This window comes from Bos taurus, chromosome 16, assembly GCF_002263795.3.
Source record: "Bos taurus isolate L1 Dominette 01449 registration number 42190680 breed Hereford chromosome 16, ARS-UCD2.0, whole genome shotgun sequence".
In the NCBI taxonomy this organism is placed as follows: Eukaryota; Metazoa; Chordata; class Mammalia; order Artiodactyla; family Bovidae; genus Bos; species Bos taurus.
The window spans coordinates 75,967,454-75,984,549 of record NC_037343.1 but is presented as its reverse complement, the minus strand read 5'-3'; the positions used below and the strand labels follow the sequence as shown (position 1 = coordinate 75,984,549).

General features: G+C 41.2%; 1 protein-coding gene across 3 annotated transcripts in view; it reads right to left on the bottom strand.

The window, feature by feature from the left end:
* The window catches only part of CFHR5 (complement factor H related 5), a 33,863-nt gene extending 27,660 nt beyond the window's left edge, over positions 1 to 6,203 (bottom strand). For all 3 annotated transcript variants that reach the window (XM_005217415.5, XM_010813621.4, XM_015475310.3), the window contains exons 1-3: positions 6,065 to 6,203; positions 1,423 to 1,617; positions 392 to 568 (exon numbers count right to left, since the gene is read on the bottom strand). In XM_005217415.5, the coding sequence (XP_005217472.3) occupies positions 392 to 568; positions 1,423 to 1,617; positions 6,065 to 6,122 (430 nt within the window). In that variant the 5' untranslated portion in view covers positions 6,123 to 6,203. The remainder of the gene's footprint in view (positions 1 to 391; positions 569 to 1,422; positions 1,618 to 6,064) is intronic.
* Between the last annotated feature and the right edge of the window lie 10,893 nt (positions 6,204 to 17,096).

Here is a 17,096-nt window from a genome sequence, read left to right as displayed (position 1 = left end):
TTATTAACAATTGTCTTAGTTATAAGACATTTTAACTGGTACTGGACTTTTTTCTTTTTAATATTTTAGTTTTCTAGATATTTATTCTCAGCTAACATGATAATTTTAATGCACCGAACACAGAAAGTGGGTGTTACTTTAACATAAAGGTACTGTCCTCAAGTGTTTGTACTCTTGTTCAATGCTTGTTTTTATTAAATACATTTGATTCATGTAGGCAGGCAGACTATGCCACTTGTACATCCCTTCAGAGACAACTGTAACTGAAAAACAAATGTGTAAAATAAAAGCAAGTGGTGAAATCTCAACTTAAGATGTGACAATAGATTTATTTCTTTTTTTAAAAAATCACAACATATTCCAGGATTAGAGAAGATGGCATTTCACTTACTGGTGGAGATGCATTCCGGAGGGGAGGACCAGCCCCCTTCAGCACAGGTAATGCTGCCCTGGTTATCCGGGAGACTGTAGCCCTTATTGCAGGTAATTTGCACAGTGGCGCCTTCCAGGTATATTTGTCCCGAAGATGCAGATTGACCGTTTTCCACAAAAGGAAAGAAACACACTCCTAAGGACCAAAAGTTGTTTAATGTACCAGATGGAAGTGGTAAAACAATAGTAAAATACATTTGCACTTTACAATATTTTTTAATGGAAAACTTTCAAAGCTAAAATTAGGTATGAAAATAAAATTTTAAAAGAATTTAGGTTTTGCTGCTGTATTGATGAAATATATACTTTTCATATATGTTTCATACACAAAAGAAAATTAACATTTCACTCCATTGTTCTATGATTTTTATAATAAAATATTTTATTTTTATATGCTTTTCTAGGTATAAATAGTGTTTTAATATGTTTCTCTCTTAATTTTCATAAAGATTTTTTTGTAGAAAGACCATTATTATTACCTTTGTCCGCTCATTTATTCTTCCCCCCCATTGTTTTTGTTTTAGTACACTTGTTACCTCCTGAGTACGCTCTTCACATTTATTGAAGGATTAATATAGACATAACTTTAGGCACAAAAAAAGTGATCTATGGAAAATGTAAAAGTGGAGATGTGATCCTCTCAATATTCAAGAGAATGTACATTTCAAAAGAGAATGGATATGTACAAAGACTTTTTTTAAAGAAAAAATTATGACCAGGCTGATAACAAATGAATATTAGGACATAAATATTAGGAGTGAAATATATTAATGATCAGTTTTAAAACTTACAACATGAAAGAAAGTTCATATATTCATTCTTCCTTTGGTTTTCAAAAAAGGCTTCTCAAAACATGAAGGACTGCATCTCTCATCTTTGCTGGCTCCTCTAGTCCTCGTCCCTGGGACTGTCTATCAAGACCTTGTGAATCCCGCTGCCGCATCCTTCTCCACTCCCCGAACGCGTCACCCCCATCAGGCCTTTACTCACTGAGACACTTTGGAGTCGGTGACCATCCGCCCTCTGTGCATGTTATGGGAGTCCAAAAGTATTTTGAAGGAGGCATATAATTATATTCACAGGAATAATAGAAAATTTTCCCAAGAGAAACTGGGAAAGATGCCTTGTATTTCTTTTCATTGTACAGAATTCCATGGTTTATTTTTGGAAAATCACAATGTCTCCCTGGGAAAAATAAAACAAAGCTGAAGAATTAAATATGAATCTACATTTATGAATCATTAAATCATATTTTAATCATCTTATCAATATTTTTTTCTTTCAGCTAGCTTAAATTCCTTTAGCTTAATGCCCTCCAGTGTCCTAATTAGTTAAGAACAAAGAAAGATCTGTAATGGTGAGTACCGGCGCTAGTGGTAAAGAACCCGTCTACCAGTGGAGGAAACATAAAAGACTCAGGCTCGATCCCTGGGTCAGGAAGATCCCCTGGAGGAAGGAATGGCAGCCCACTCCAGTATTCTTGCCTGGAGAATCCCATGGACTGAGGAGCCTGGCAGGCTACAGTCCATAGGGTTGCAAAAAGTGACACGACTGAGCGATTTAGCACACAGCACATTGTCAGTGAAGGTGCAATGTAGATGTTGGAGTCATGTGAAATATAACGTCCTTTGCAGTATCTTCAAGAAGAAAATCTCCCACAGGTTGAGAGCCAGCAGACTGGGACAGCAGTAAGACCTCGCTGGTGTACAGGACGTGCTGGCATCTCCACTCACCTCCTTTCTCTACTCTGCATCCTAGTCCTAGGTAACTCCACCTGAAGTCTCTGTCTTGTCTGTATTTTCCTGGTACATTGAAGATGAAGTGTTTTGTTTGTTTGTTTTCTCTTTATTTGGAAAAAGAAAAAAGCAACTTCCAGAAACTCAGCTCACAAATTAACCAGGGAAATTTCCCCTTTCCGCTTATCTAGAGGTGATTTTCAACGTTGCACAATATTTGAAGCTAGTAATTCCCATAGTATTTCACTTGTGAAACCTGAAGTTGCTTATCTAAGTGTCTAAAATTTTACATTAGATGGTTTTGGAGGAGGAAAAAAACAAAACCCTCACACACTGACAGTGAAAGTCGAAGTGTTAGTCCCTCAGTGTCAGTCGCTCTTTGGGACCCCATAGACTGTAGCCCACTAGGCTCCTCTGTCCATTGGAATCTCCAGGCAAGAATCTGTAGTGAGCTGCCATTTCCTTCTCCAGGGGATTTTCCCAACCCAGGGATGGAATCCGGATCTCCTGCGTTACAGCCAGATTCTTTACCATCTGAGCCAGCAGGGAAGCTTTCACTGATGTAGTACCTCCCATAATTCTTTTACAGATATTTCTTGTCTGCCTGTCAAACTATAGTAGTCGATTTCCATAGATTTTAACCTACGTATTCTTTGCTATGTAGAATAACCTTGCTTCCATCCTCCAAATGTCCCTATTTTACCGCCCTTCAAAGTTCATTCTTCAACGTTTAGCAAATACTCTGGTACCTCAGCATTGGCACTCACTCAATAACTGCTTTTCGTAGATCTCCTTTATCCAGTCACCCACTGCAAAAGGAGAAAGTGATTTCTCAAGCCTTGACATTCTGATAAAACCTTGTGAGCACATTTCCTACAGGACACACACACACACACACAATCTTGCAATCTACTTATTTGCATGGTTTGCTTTCCTCACAGGACCCTGTGCATTGTAATGAGACACGGAGTTTTCGTTTTCTTTTGAACTTGTTGCTGCACAGTATAGGGTTTGATAAATATTTTACTACTGAAAGCATGAAGAATGTTGAATTATGCAAGTGTTAGAGTGCTTCTTTCACACTCTGGCCAGTTTCTCAATAGGCAAATAAACAGCTGTTGTTGCTGTTCAGTTGCTAAGTTATGTCTGACTCTGCAACCCCATGGATTCCCAGTCTTTCACTCTCTCCCAGAGCTTGCTCAAGTTCACCTCCATTGAGTTGGTGATGCTACCTAACCATCTCATCCTCTGTCACCCTCTTCTCCCCCTGCCTTCAATCTTTCCCTGCCTTAGGGTCTTTTCCAAGGAATGGGCTCTTCTCATCAGGTGACCAGTTTTGGAGTTTCAGCTTCAGCATCAGTCCTTCCAAAGAATAGTCAGGGTTGATTTCCTTTAGGATTGACTGATTTTATCTCTTTAGAATCCAAGAGACTCTCAAGAGTCTTCTCCAGCACCAACACAAACTCACGAATCACTTAACTGTACAGCAGTCCCCAGCCTTTTTGGCACAAGGAACTGCTTTTGTGGAAGACAGTTTTTCCATGGCTGGGGGTGAGGGGTGATGATTTGGGAATGATTCAAGTGCATTACACTTATTATGCACTTTATTTTTGTTATTATTGCATCAGCTCCACCAGATATCATCAGGCATTAGATCCCGGACACTGGGGACTCCTGACTTAATATCTATACAACTTTTGATAGAGTTTCTCTAAAAGTTCTAGGAGAGTAGATTGAAGCTCGAACATCTTTTTACACTTTTTATACAATGCTGTCATTGTGCAGCCACTAAGTCATGTCCAACTCTTTGCAACCCCATGAACTATAGCCTGCCAGGCTCCTCTGGCCATGGGATTTCCCAGGCAGGAATACTGGAGCGGGTTGCCATTTCCTTCTCCAGGAGATCTTCTCAACCCAGGGACGGAACCTGCATCTCTTGCTTGGCAGGCGGGCTCTTTACAACTGAACCACCTGGGAAGCCCCTTAGATTTCAGGTTGTCAAAATTCTACACATGACTACATTTTATATTCATCTTCTTCTGCTTCTCCTCCCTCAATTTAGAAATCCTCTCTTAATGTCCATTCTCCATGGTGTTCAAAACAATATTTAACAGACACATAGGTTAAAAAGAATCAAATACACCCATACATACAGTTTTTCAGGATGTTGTAAAGGTCTAATCCTTACTTCAGGCTAACCAGAGAAGTTGGTATTTTTAATCGACTAAGCAATATCTGTTATTGGAGAAAAATACTTTTTTCCCATTAGCTAACTATAGTCCTCTGATTATATTCTATGAAAAATATATAAAGAAACTAGAGTAACTTTCAAGTCTGTAGAAATAATGTTTTGCAACTTTTATAATGGTGGATCATAAAAGGAAGGAATTTTATAGTTCTTATTTTTTCTTATGTTAGGACTGAAGAGATTTTCCCAAAGAGAACAACTATGTGCAAAAATTAGCATCAAAAGAGCAAAATAAATACTTTGTGAAAATCAAACGGTAAAGCACATGACTAAAATCCCATTTCCACATACAGTTTAATCAGTTACCCTAGATCTTACCCGGTATTTCATTTGCAATTACTCAGATGTGATAGATTTTATTTCAACACAAAACAAGATGTGACATTTTTTGAAATACTGTGAGACATAGTATTTTTTATTAAAGGAGAAGTGGTGTACAATTTTTTTTCATATTAAACCTTGCTGAAAAGCTCAGAAGAAGCAAATAATTTATTGGTATCTCACTAGTTTTATTACATATGAAAATAAGGATATGCTCTATAGTTTCATTAAAAGAGATGACACTAATTCAGAAAGATAAATGTATCTCAAACTTCATAGCAGTACTATTTATAATAGCCAAGAGTTGAAAGCAACCTAAGTGTCCACAGAGAAATGAATGGGTAAAGAAGATGTGGTATTTGTGTATACCATGGGATATTACTCAACCATAAAAAAGGAAATCTTGCCATTTGTGACAACATGGATGGACGTGGAGAGCATTCTACTAACTGAAATAAGTCAGACAGAGAAAAACCTGTATGACCCCACTTACATGTGAAGATTTCAAAATCTAGAAAGCAAAACAAAAAGAAACAAGACAGAAGAAAAGCAGGCTCGTCATAAAACAAACGTGTGGTTGCCAGAGATGAGGAAGGCGGAGGGTGGGCAGGTGAAACAGGTGAAGAACATTAAGAGGAACAAACTTCCCGTTAGAAAATAAATAAGCCACGGGGATGTAATATACAGCATAAAGGATAGAATCGATACTATTGTAATACCTTTGTATGGGGACAGATTGTTATGAGAATTATCACGATGACCACTTCATAATGTATGTATGCAAACGTCAAATTACTCTGTAGTACACCTGAAACTGTTTTATGTCAAATTATATTTTAGTAAAAAAAAAAAAAGATTTTTCTTTGTCAAGTGATGATTAGATTGAAATAGGAAATCCCTGAATTTAATAATATTCAAATCTTAAATTTAAAACATCTATGAAAATTCAAACATATCGCAGGTGTCCGGGTTTCCTTGGTGTACTTTTCCTGGCCCATGGCATTGGCATCGCAGCCTTCAGGCAGACTGACATTGGCACTTTACCTTCTTACCTTTATCATAAGCAGATTTTTCAACATTCAGTTTCTCTCCAGATTTTGTATTTGGTGGCTACTTATATATCATAACTTAAAGAACATAGAAAAATTGTTTCATTCTATTTTCCCTTAATTGCATATTAGAAAATATTTTCATTAAAAACAAAAATGATGATCCCTTATTCCCAATATTTCCACCCCTGTATTCATTTATAAACATACGTACACACAACACACACATTTGAGAGAGGAACTCAATATTCAGAGCTGTATTCAGGCTTTCAACTTACCTTGTCCCCCCACAGAAGAAATCCATAAGATTAGAAGGACATGAGTTAAAAGCAACATGCCAGTTACGCCAGCAGCGTGTAATTGAAACTGGCCCTGCAGTGAAGCTGCTCCTCCCGGTGCTGCTTCATTTACAGTTATGAGCATGACTGTGAATTCCGTGCATTGCCAGGAAGCCAGTGCAGCGAAACCCTTTTGGTAAATATCAAAGTTCACACAGAGGAATGTGAAATCTCTAAATAATATCTGATCGGTGTTTTCACGTTAATACTCTGAATCCATCATTTGATATTTGAGCACAATGCTATTAATAGCTGTGCAACTTCTTTGTGGTCACACTAAGTTTCCCAGTTTGAAGGGTTCAGAAATGGACCCCTGAGGAGGAGAGATGAAGCCCCTTCTTTCTTCTTGCTGGCCAGGAAGTGAGCTGTTTCAGGGCCAGCCAGGTGAAGGCCATCAGTCTTCATTTTAACACAGCATCAATCTGACAGTTATATGTTCCCCTTAAAGAGACGCAAAGAATTAAGTTCCTTCTTGATAGTTTTCATATTTGTAGACATTTTGAAAATCTAGTCAAGAATAAGTTTTTCAGATAAAGCTTCCTGAAAATCTTGAGAAGGTTATATTTCAAAGTCATTTTGTTTAGGAAGGACTTTAAGAATGGCTATGAGAAAACCTGAACATAATCTTTCCCCAAAGATAGAAGTAAATGGGGGGAAAAAAACAAACCCGCAAAACTACAAAAGCATTTATAGTTTCTGGAAATGGGTCAAAGAGTATACTCTTGAGAAATGTTTATTCAGTAAAAAGAGTGACTGCCCCCTGGCTCCTCTCTCGCGCCCTGGCTCAGAAGTTGCAGGCTGGGCGGCCAACCAAAACCCCCCTGGACTGGAGGTTTTGCTGCCTGGAGGGAACTCAGAGCTTGGAAAAATCTGGCCCCAGTGACATCATAGACTGCAACAGAGAGTATATGTTTATTATATACGCCATCCCGGAAGACCTGCATCTCTAGCTGGTACTATTTGGGGCAAGTGAGAAAATGGCAGCTCAGCCAGCCATGTAACAGGGCGATTTGGAGACAGGGGCAGGCAGCCCAAAGGTGCCCACTAGGATGCCCCTTGTTGCTAGTGGTCAGAAGTCAATGGATATGCGCACAACTGCTCCATCAGAGAAAGCGGAGAGAGACACCAGTCCTTGGCTAAATGTGGAGCAGACTTGTAAATTTCCTGAATTTTGTAAGCATTTCCCCAGGCCACACACTGTTCTGGAGATAAAGGTGAAATCCTTACTTAGTCAATATGTTTAAGCTAAACATCTGATCAGTTATTGTCTGACTACTAAGCTATGCTTACTCAAGGATGACCCCTAGGAAGTCAGATTAAAAAATAAAAAATTAAGCAATATCATCAAAATCTGCATACTGTGGGAAAATCAGACTCCACAGAATTAGTCCACACTGGTCACTAAACAAATAAACAGTAGCAATTGCAGCAAGCCCTTGATTGGAGAGGATTCATATGTATTACCGTATGTTATCTAAAATATCTAGTTTTCAACAACCAAAAAAATGATGAATTTTCAAAGAATTTGAAAAGGAATAGGTACATTTATATGTATACCTGAATCACTTTGTTGTACATCTGAAACTAATACGGCATTGTTAATCAACTATGCTCCAATATAAAATAAAAAGTTAAAAAATATGAGACATGGAAAGAAATAGGGAACTGTATGCCATACACAGGGGTAAAAGTTTATTTTATTCACATCCAAGTTATTCTAGTTTTACTTCCCAATATGTTGAGAGAAAAGATTGTCTTTCTCTCTTTGTGTTAGTTAGTTAGTTCAGTCGCTCAGTCGTGTCTGACTCTTTGCGACCCCATGAATCGCAGCACACCAGGCCTCCCTGTCCATCACCAACTCCCGGAGTTCACTCAGACTCACATCCATCGAGTCGGTGATGCCATCCAGCCATCTCATTCTCTGTCGTCCCCTCCTCCTCCTGCCTCCAATCCCTCCCAGCATCAGAGTCTTTTCCAATGAGGCAACTCTTCACACGAGGTGGCCAAAGTACTGGAGTTTCAGCTTTAGCATCATTCCTTCCAAAGAAATCCCAGGGCTGATCTCCTTCAGAATGGACTGGTTGGATCTCCTTGCAGTCCAAGGGACTCTCAAGAGTCCAGCCATCTTATCCTCTGACACCCTCTTCTCTTTTTGCCCAGTGAGTCATCTGTTCGCATAAAATGACCAAAATACTGGAGCTTCAGCAGCAATATAAACATTTAAAGTTTGTTTATATCTTATTATAGCTGAAATATTTATGAATATCCTGCTCTTAGATACGTACAGCTGTCTTTTGGGAAGGGGGAGGGAAAGTGAAAGTTTGTTCAGTCTTGTCCAACTCTTTGTGATCCCATGGACTGGAAAGCTCGCCAGGCTCCTCTGTCTATGGGATTCCCAGGCGAAAATACTGGGGTGGGTAGCCACTCGCTTCTCCAGGGGATCTTCCCAACACAGAGATTGAACTTGCACCTCCAGCAGCTCCTATGTTGCAGGCAGATTCTTTACCATCTGAGCCACCAGGGAAGCCCACTCTGAACTTAAATTTCCAGGGATGGGAGAGGAGCTGGAGGTTAAATCAGTTGCCAGACATCAATCGGCTAGTTAGCCATGCCCATGCAATGAAGCCTCCATAAAACCTAGAGACCAGGTTCTAGAGCTTCCAGGCTGGTGAGAATTTGGAGGTGCCAGGAGATTGGCCCCAGGAAGAGTCTGGAAAATCTGCGCCCCACCCCTACACCTTGCCCTGAGCGTCTCCTCCATCTGACTGTTCCTGGATTCGATTCTTTTGTAAGAAACTGGGACTCTAATAGCTCAAATGCTTTCTGCTTTTTGTGATCCACTTTAGCAAAGTAATCGAACTTGAGGAAGAGGTCATGGCAACCTCCAATCTACAGCCAGTTAGTCAGAAGGACAGGTAACAACTTCAACCTTCACTGGCTTTCTGAAGTGGGGGGAGCAGTCCTGTGGGACTGTGCCCTTAACCCGTGGCATCTGGTACTGCCTCCAAGTAGACGGTGTCAGAACTGAGTTGAACTGGTATTGAAGAGTCATTTGGCTGTGTGGAAGACACACACATCTTAATAAGAAAGTTGACTGAGCTACTCAAGCAGCATATTTCAGTCAGGATTGCAAACAGACTTACCCTCAGTAGGAGTAAACTGACAGTCATATGTGGTAACAGAAACTCTTCAGTTTTACAGACTTGGTTTTGCACAAATGAACCAAAGCTAGATTTTCCCCCCTGACTTTTGTTTCCTTTTTTTATACCGTCCACACACCTGAAAACTGACCTTGTCAGGGTAACCAAACTGTACCACCTTTTAAAGTATTACGGGAGAACCATGTGTTGACTTGCTTCTCTTGATGTATAACTATATTGTGTTAAGTTACATGGAATTCTGTATAAACTATCCTGTAACTTTGAGACACACGATAGCATTGTTGTTAATGGCACAGTCTTTAGAGACAAACTAACATGAATTTAAGCCCTGGCATAAGAATGGATAGATGTGAGGTCTTCAGTGGTATATCATGAATGGTGTGGCTTCCATCTCCTCGCCTGTGAAATATTTACAATCACATACTTGGTATTAATGACTTTGTGAAGATCACACATATTAATTATACCACATTTTGAAGCATAGTATATAAGTATCCAGGCATTATTAAAATTTAGTTTTTCTTAATTTGACATCTTCTTAGGCAATAAACTTACGCTCAGTGTTCCTGGGGCTACAGGCTTCAAGGGAAACTAGAAACAATCTCTTACTAGGAAGTCCTATCTCCAGAGACATATTGTGATCTTCTAATACTAAAATGAAGAAGAATATGGTGGAGAATACATGCTAATGCTAATGCTAACTCACTTCAGTCGTGTCCGACTCTGTGCGACCCCATAGACGGCAGCCCACCAGGCTCCCCCGTCCCTGGGATTCTCCAGGCAAGAACACTGGAGTGGGTTGCCATTTCCTTCTCCAATGCATGAAAGTGAAAAGTGAAAGTGAAGTCGCTCAGTTGTGTCTGACTCTTAGCAACCCCATGGACTGCAGCCTACCAGGCTCCTCTGTCCATGGATTTTCCAGGCAAGAGTACTGGAGTGGGGTGCCATTGCCCTCATAAGGTGATCATACAATTTATTGCACAAATTACCTCATTTTTAAAAGTAAACTTTATGTTTGGGGCTCACAGCAAAACTCAGTAGAAAGTACAGAATCCCCAAATAACCCTTGCCCTCCCAAACACCCTAACGCCCCCATCAACACCATCCAGCAGAGAGGTGCATTTGTTACAATCAGTGAACCTAGAGTAAAACATCAATATCACCCGAAGTCCACAGTTTACCCTAAGGCTCATTCTTGGTCTATATATTCTACAGTGTAATAGTGTAATTTATAGGAAAAACATATATTTGGTCATTCAGATGACCAAATATATGAGAAGTATATATTTGGTCTTTATTCTGGCTCATAGCTCCCCAAATCCCTGAGAAGAAAGAGCAACAGAATATATCATCATTATGCTAACATTTTTTTTTTAATAACACCATACTCCCTCACCAGTGGGGCAATATGTAACTGCTCCTCTCACAGAAAACAAAATCAGCTTGCAACTTCTTCTTTCTCCTTCCTTCTCTTGCCTCCATCGAGCAAGTCTATTGAATGTTAAAATCTTTTCTATTTGTTCTTTTAAATATATTTAGAATTCTGCAATTTCACTTCAGCGTTACATTATTTGATTTCCACTTATAACCTAGGAAAGAAGGAAGGAGAGAAGGACAGAAGGAAGGAAGAAAGGAAGGAAGTGAGGAAAATTATTAAAAGTCCACCAGTCGGAGAATAATTAAAGTATGTTACCTCCAGCTAATGAAATACTATTCAGATATTAGGAAGAGTGAGATCAATTTAGGTATACTGATATGGTGATAGGTCTATCCTATATCAACCACGACAAAAAAACCCCGAAGGCTGAGGACAATAAATACTGGGTGATATGTAATACACACCTCAATAAATTCATATATATATATAAATTAAAATACGCATGTGTGTATGGAAACACACACTTGCGTGCCTAGTTGCAGCTGACGTGTGCGTGCCTGCTCAGTGTTGTCCTGCATCTGGAAGACAGAGCAAATGCTTTTCAGAGATGTGCAGACTGAAGAAGTTTATCTGGGGTTTTCAGAACAATAAAGGAGCCTGTTTATTTAACTTATATGCAGAGTACATCATGAGAAACGCTGGACTGGAAGAAACACAAGCTGGAGTCAAGATTGCTGGGAGAAATATCAATAACCTCAGATATGCAGATGACACCACCCTTATGGCAGAAAGTGAAGAGGAACTAAAAGGCCTCTTGATGAAAGTCAAAGTGGAGAGTGAAAAAGTTGGGTTAAAGCTCAACATTCAGAAAACGAAGATCATGGCATCTGGTCCCATCACTTCATGGCAAATAGATGGGGAAACAGTGGAAACAGTGTCAGACTTTATCTTTTGGGGCTCCAGAAGAGTGATGGGGCACCATCACTGCAGATGGTGACTGCAGCCATGAAATTAAAAGATGCCTACTCCTTGGAAGAAAAGTTATGACCAACCTAGATAGCATATTAAAAAGCAGAGATATTACTTTGCCAACAAAGGTCTGTTTAGTCAAGGCTATGGTTTTTCCTGTGGTCATGTATGGATGTGACAGTTGGACTGTGAGGAAGGCTGAGCACCAAAGAATTGATGCTTTTGAACTGTGGTGTTGGAGAAGACTCTTGAGAGTCCCTTGGACTGCAAGGAGATCCAACCAGTCCATTCTGAAGGAGATCAGCCCTGGGATTTCTTTGGAAGGAATGATGCTAAAGCTGAAACTCCAGTACTTTGGCCACCTCGTGCGAAGAGTTGACTCATTGGAAAAGACTCTGATGCTGGGAGGGATTGGGGGCAGGAGGAGAAGGGGACGACAGAGGATGAGATGGCTGGATGGCATCACTGACTCGATGGACGTGAGTCTGAGTGAACTCCGGGAGTTGGTGATGGACAGGGAGGCCTGGCGTGCTGCGATTCATGGGGTCGCAAAGAGTCAGACACGACTGAGCGACTGATCTGATCTGATCTGATCTCATCTCTGGTGGCTCAGTGGTAAAGAATCAGCCTGCCAATGCGGGAGACATGAGTTTGATCCTTGATCCAGGAAGATCCCACGTGCCGCAGAGCAACGAAATCCATGTGTCACAACTGTTGAGCCCACACACACCTTAGAGCCCAAAGCCACTGCAGTGAGAAGCCCCGGCACCGTGACTAGAGAAAAGCCATGTGGGAACGAAGACCCAGAAGAGCCAAAAAACAAACGAAGAGTAAAAGCAAAAGAACAAAGGGAATTTTCGATCTTTATTCCATTACATTTGTATCATTTGAGCTGTTTACAATGCTAAAGTGTTGCTCTCATGTTTGAAAACATAATGAATTATTTAAAATTATAATTCTTAATATATCTGGTTGTAGGAAAAATGAATGCTAATACAAAACTAAATTTTTATTTTCTCACAAAGCTATGTTGAAAATGTATAAAAACAGATTACAACCCCTGTCCAACTGAACCCTTGTATTTTGTCAAACATACAAAATGCTGGTCTTCAATGTGTATCTGAGAAGAAGTGTTCAGGCAAACTCCTTCTCAGCTTGTGTCTGACTGTATACTCTTCCATTTGCTCCTTTTTTCCTCCAAAGGAATCATGCTGTGTCTCCCTGAATTCAGTTTGAATGTGTGATGTTCTCCAGTGTTTTGATCTTTCTTTTTTATGAAGAAATAGATATCAATGAATTCTTCATTTCCCTACGAAACATGAAAGCTCCTCTGTATAGCACTGGGCAGCCCCGCTCTGAGCCTTGGGAAGGCTTAGGGCAGTCACCAAGTCAGTAATGCTTTGGCTTTTGACTTTGCCACCTTGCCCCACAGGAGGCAAAACCCCTATGCAAGGTTTCCTTTCAATATGCGCCATGATAAACAATGATCACACAACACAACTTTCGCTCAAAAGCAAAGTGGCGGTCATTGGGATTAATGGTGATCATTGTATTAATGACATGATCCCCCAAATCCCGCACACCTAACTGAAGTGGTAACTGAGTGAAATGGTTAGTTAGCCAGGTCACTTTGTGGGCTGGCCTTCTTTATCTTTTCTTTCTGCTACCGTCTCCCTCTCCAGCCTCTACAGGACTTTTCCAAACGCTCTCTGGTCTCTTCGGCCCTTCAGCTTCTCTCTCCACGTATTCTGACACGTTCTCAGCAGGTGTCTCCCTCCTTCATGGAGGAAACAGAAACAAGGGGACCAGAAGCACCTCTTTCCAGCACAAACCCAGTTCCCCCCGCCCAGCTAAGAGCTGTCTTTTACTTCTGCCCGGGGTCTCGTCTCTTTTCTCTGCATCCTTATGCCATTTTGTCCCCATTATCTCCCATCTGTTCTTCTTCTTTTTTTCACTACCAGTTACTGTAGAGGATAGAAACCCAAGTGTTTATAGGTTGGAAGCAAAAAGTACACCCTTCCGTACAATATACCCAGATGTTAACCCAAACAGGTATACAGGTGCAATACAACACAGAGCCAAGGAAGGAAATCTAACTGCTCATGCGTTACAGCACTGAGAGATCCAAGGAGAATGTCACCACCCATGTTAACAAAACTCACCACTTGTCCTTCTTTATCCACCCATCCGCATTCGTTTGAACAGGTTCAGATTTCTCCCATTTTGTTCAAAATTCCTCCTTACCCTCACCTCGCAGTCCACACCTCTCCCTTTGACTGTGACACTTACTGCCATGCCCTCCACCCTCACGTTTCTGGACCCTCCGTTTCTTCCTCAACGTGCTCTTGTCTCAGTCTCACGTGGAATAACGCTGCTCCTCTCCAGGTGACCAGTAACATCCAAGAAGCATCTCCAGTCCTCAGCGTCCCTGGTTTTCATTCCACCAGTCCAGCCCTTCCTCGTCACTTTCCTTTGTTAGACCTTTTCCTATAGCCAATCACCAAACTCTGAATACCCTCAAAGTCCTGAACTAAGCACACTTCTAACCTTACCCTGAAACACACACCCATTTCATTAGTTTTAATAGACTTCTACTAACTGATGACTCCAATTCAGGCCCAAGGCTCTGCTCTGATATGTAGCCTTGTAAGTCCCTTGGACTGCAAAGATATCAGGCTGGTCGATCCTAAAGGAAATCAACCCTGACTATTCACTGGAGACCACTTGACCTGCCTCCTGAGAAATCTGTATGTGGGTCAAGAAACAATAGTTAGAACTGGACATGGAACAACAGACTGGTTCCAAACTGGGAAAAGAGTACATCAAGGCTGTATATTGTCACCCTGCTTATTTAACTTATATGCAGAGTACATCATGCAAAATGCTGGGCTGGATGAAGCACAAGCTGGAATCAAGATTGCTGGGAGAAATATCAATAACCTCAGATATGCAGATGACACCACACTTATGACACAAAGTGAAGAGGAACTAAAGAGCCTCTTGATGAGAGTGAAAGAAGAGAGTGAAAATGTTGGCTTGAAACTCAACACTCAGAAAACGAAGATCATGGCATCTGGTCCCATCACTTCATGGCAAATAGATGGGGGAACAGTGGAAAGAGTGTCAGACTTTATTTTGAGGGGGTCCACAATCACTGCAGATGGTGACTGCAGCCTTGAAATTAAAAGATGCTTGCTCTTTGGAGAAAAAGCTATGAGCAACCTAGACAGCATATTATAAAGAAGAGACTTACTTTGCCAACAAAGGTCCATCTAGTCAAGGCTATGGTTCTTCCAGTGGTCATGTATGGATGTGAGAGTTGGACAATAAAGAAACCTGAGCACCGAAGAACTGATGCTTTTGAACTGTGGTGTTGGAGAAGACTCCTGAGAGTCCTTTGGACTGCAAGGGGATCCAACCAGTCCATCCTAAAGGAAATCAGTCCTGAATATTCATTGGAAGGAGTGATGCTGAAGCTGAAACTCCAATCCTTTGGCCACCTGATGGGAAGAACTGACTCATTGGAAAAGACCCTGATGCTGGGAAAGATTGAAGGCGGGAGGAGAAGGTGACGACAGAGGATGAGATGGTTAGATGGCATCACGGACTCAATGGCCATGAGTTTGAGTAAATTCTGGGAGTTGGTGATGCACAGGGAGGCCTGGCGTGCTGCAGTCCATGGGGTGACAAAGAATCGGACCTGACTTAGCGACTGAACAGCAACAATCACTCTCAGACTGGGTTCCTGGGGAAGCAGGCTATGAGGTGGAAATCAGGAGCAAGAGGATTTGGGGGAGGACTCTTAGAATTCATACCTGTGGCAGGGAAAAGGGGGAAGCAGACACGAGAAGCTGAGCTGTGCTGAAGTTGTCACCAGTGGCATCACCTAGCTCTGCGGGGAGCTGTGCAAACGAGGGACTCTTTAGATTTGTCCTGCGCTGGAGTGAGGGGGGACTTTAGAGCTCCCGCTGACTGGTGATTGGTGCAGGCACCCTGGGGAGAAGCTGTGACTTTGGGAGGGAAGGCACTTCACCTGAAGCAACCCCCTTAGGGAGCTGACAACCGAGAGTTCTCAGCGGCTGAGAGGTCCGTCTTTTTTCTGAAAGCAATCTGGGTGGTTCCTCACAGCACTGACTGTAAGAGTCAACTGCTTACGTAATATTTCTACCTGACTGCTCCACAAACACCTTAGAGGCAACATTTCTGAGACCCACATCTTCATGCTAACCCCTCACATAGCTTCTCCTGCCATCTTCACGTCACACTTAGATGGTTTGCTTGGTCCAGACAGGCCCACAGAGCCCTGCTTCAGCACTTTCTGTCCAGCACACAGCATCACGGTGTGTGCCCAGTGCTCGGCTCTGTGTGTGCCATTCCTGCTACTTGGAATATCTTCCTAGTTTTGTAAGCCTCAGGCTTAACTTTTTCCAGGAAGTGTCCTACAGCTCAGTTATACCAAAAAAGTTAACTACTCCTCCCTCAACGCCACTCCTTTAAATGCTCCATTGCTCTCCTGTTCACACTTTTGTTTCTTTAGCATTAGAAGTTTACAAAATGGCAGCTGATAAGCCACACTGCTCACAAAATTTTTGGCGCCCCACCCCCACGCCCGGGGGGACAGGGAAGCCTGGTACGCTGCAGTCCATAGGGTCACAAAGGTTTGGACACGACTTAGCAACTAATCAACAACAAATAAAGATCAATAGATTTCCCAATTATCAAATCAGAGGACATAGCAATACTGGATACAATATCCCCACATGACTATTATCCATCTTAATTGAACCTTCTGTTTCCTGGGATAAAGCAAGGTCAATATTGTTCATAAATAGAACAATTGCTGAATTAATTGGAAAAGGTTAATACCTTTTTTAACTTATGAAACTTTATGTACTATTGCTAAATTACTTTTTAAATGCAGAAACCCGCATTTAAAAATAAACTGCTAGGAAGTAAATCAGGGAAATAGGAAGCTACCCAGGTTGAGCAGTTCCCCTCAAATACCCCTAGAACTCTGCCATCCATTCACTTGTTATGTCTGAATTAATGACAAATAATACAAGTTTAACTCTTGTACTAAATTAAGTATTTCTTCTTTTGTGAGTTCCTTGAAATAATGAGCTAAATTTTATTCATCTCTGAATCCTGCATTAGCTGCGACACAGCCTGTGATATCAATATCATTCTTAATGGATTAATTGATGAATTAATTGGAAAGGATTAATACTTTCCTATTGATATTGTTGAGAAGGTACCCTGGAGAAGGAAATAATAACCCACTCCAGTATTCTTGCCTGGAAAATCCCATGGACAGAGGAGCTTGGCGGCCAACAGTCCGTGGGGTCACAAAAGAGTCGGACACAACTTAGTGACTTAACAACCACAACAACAAACCAGGTGTGTTTTAGAACTATCCTTCCTCGAGGCCATATTCATTATTTCATTTCATCTCCAAGAGTAGTTT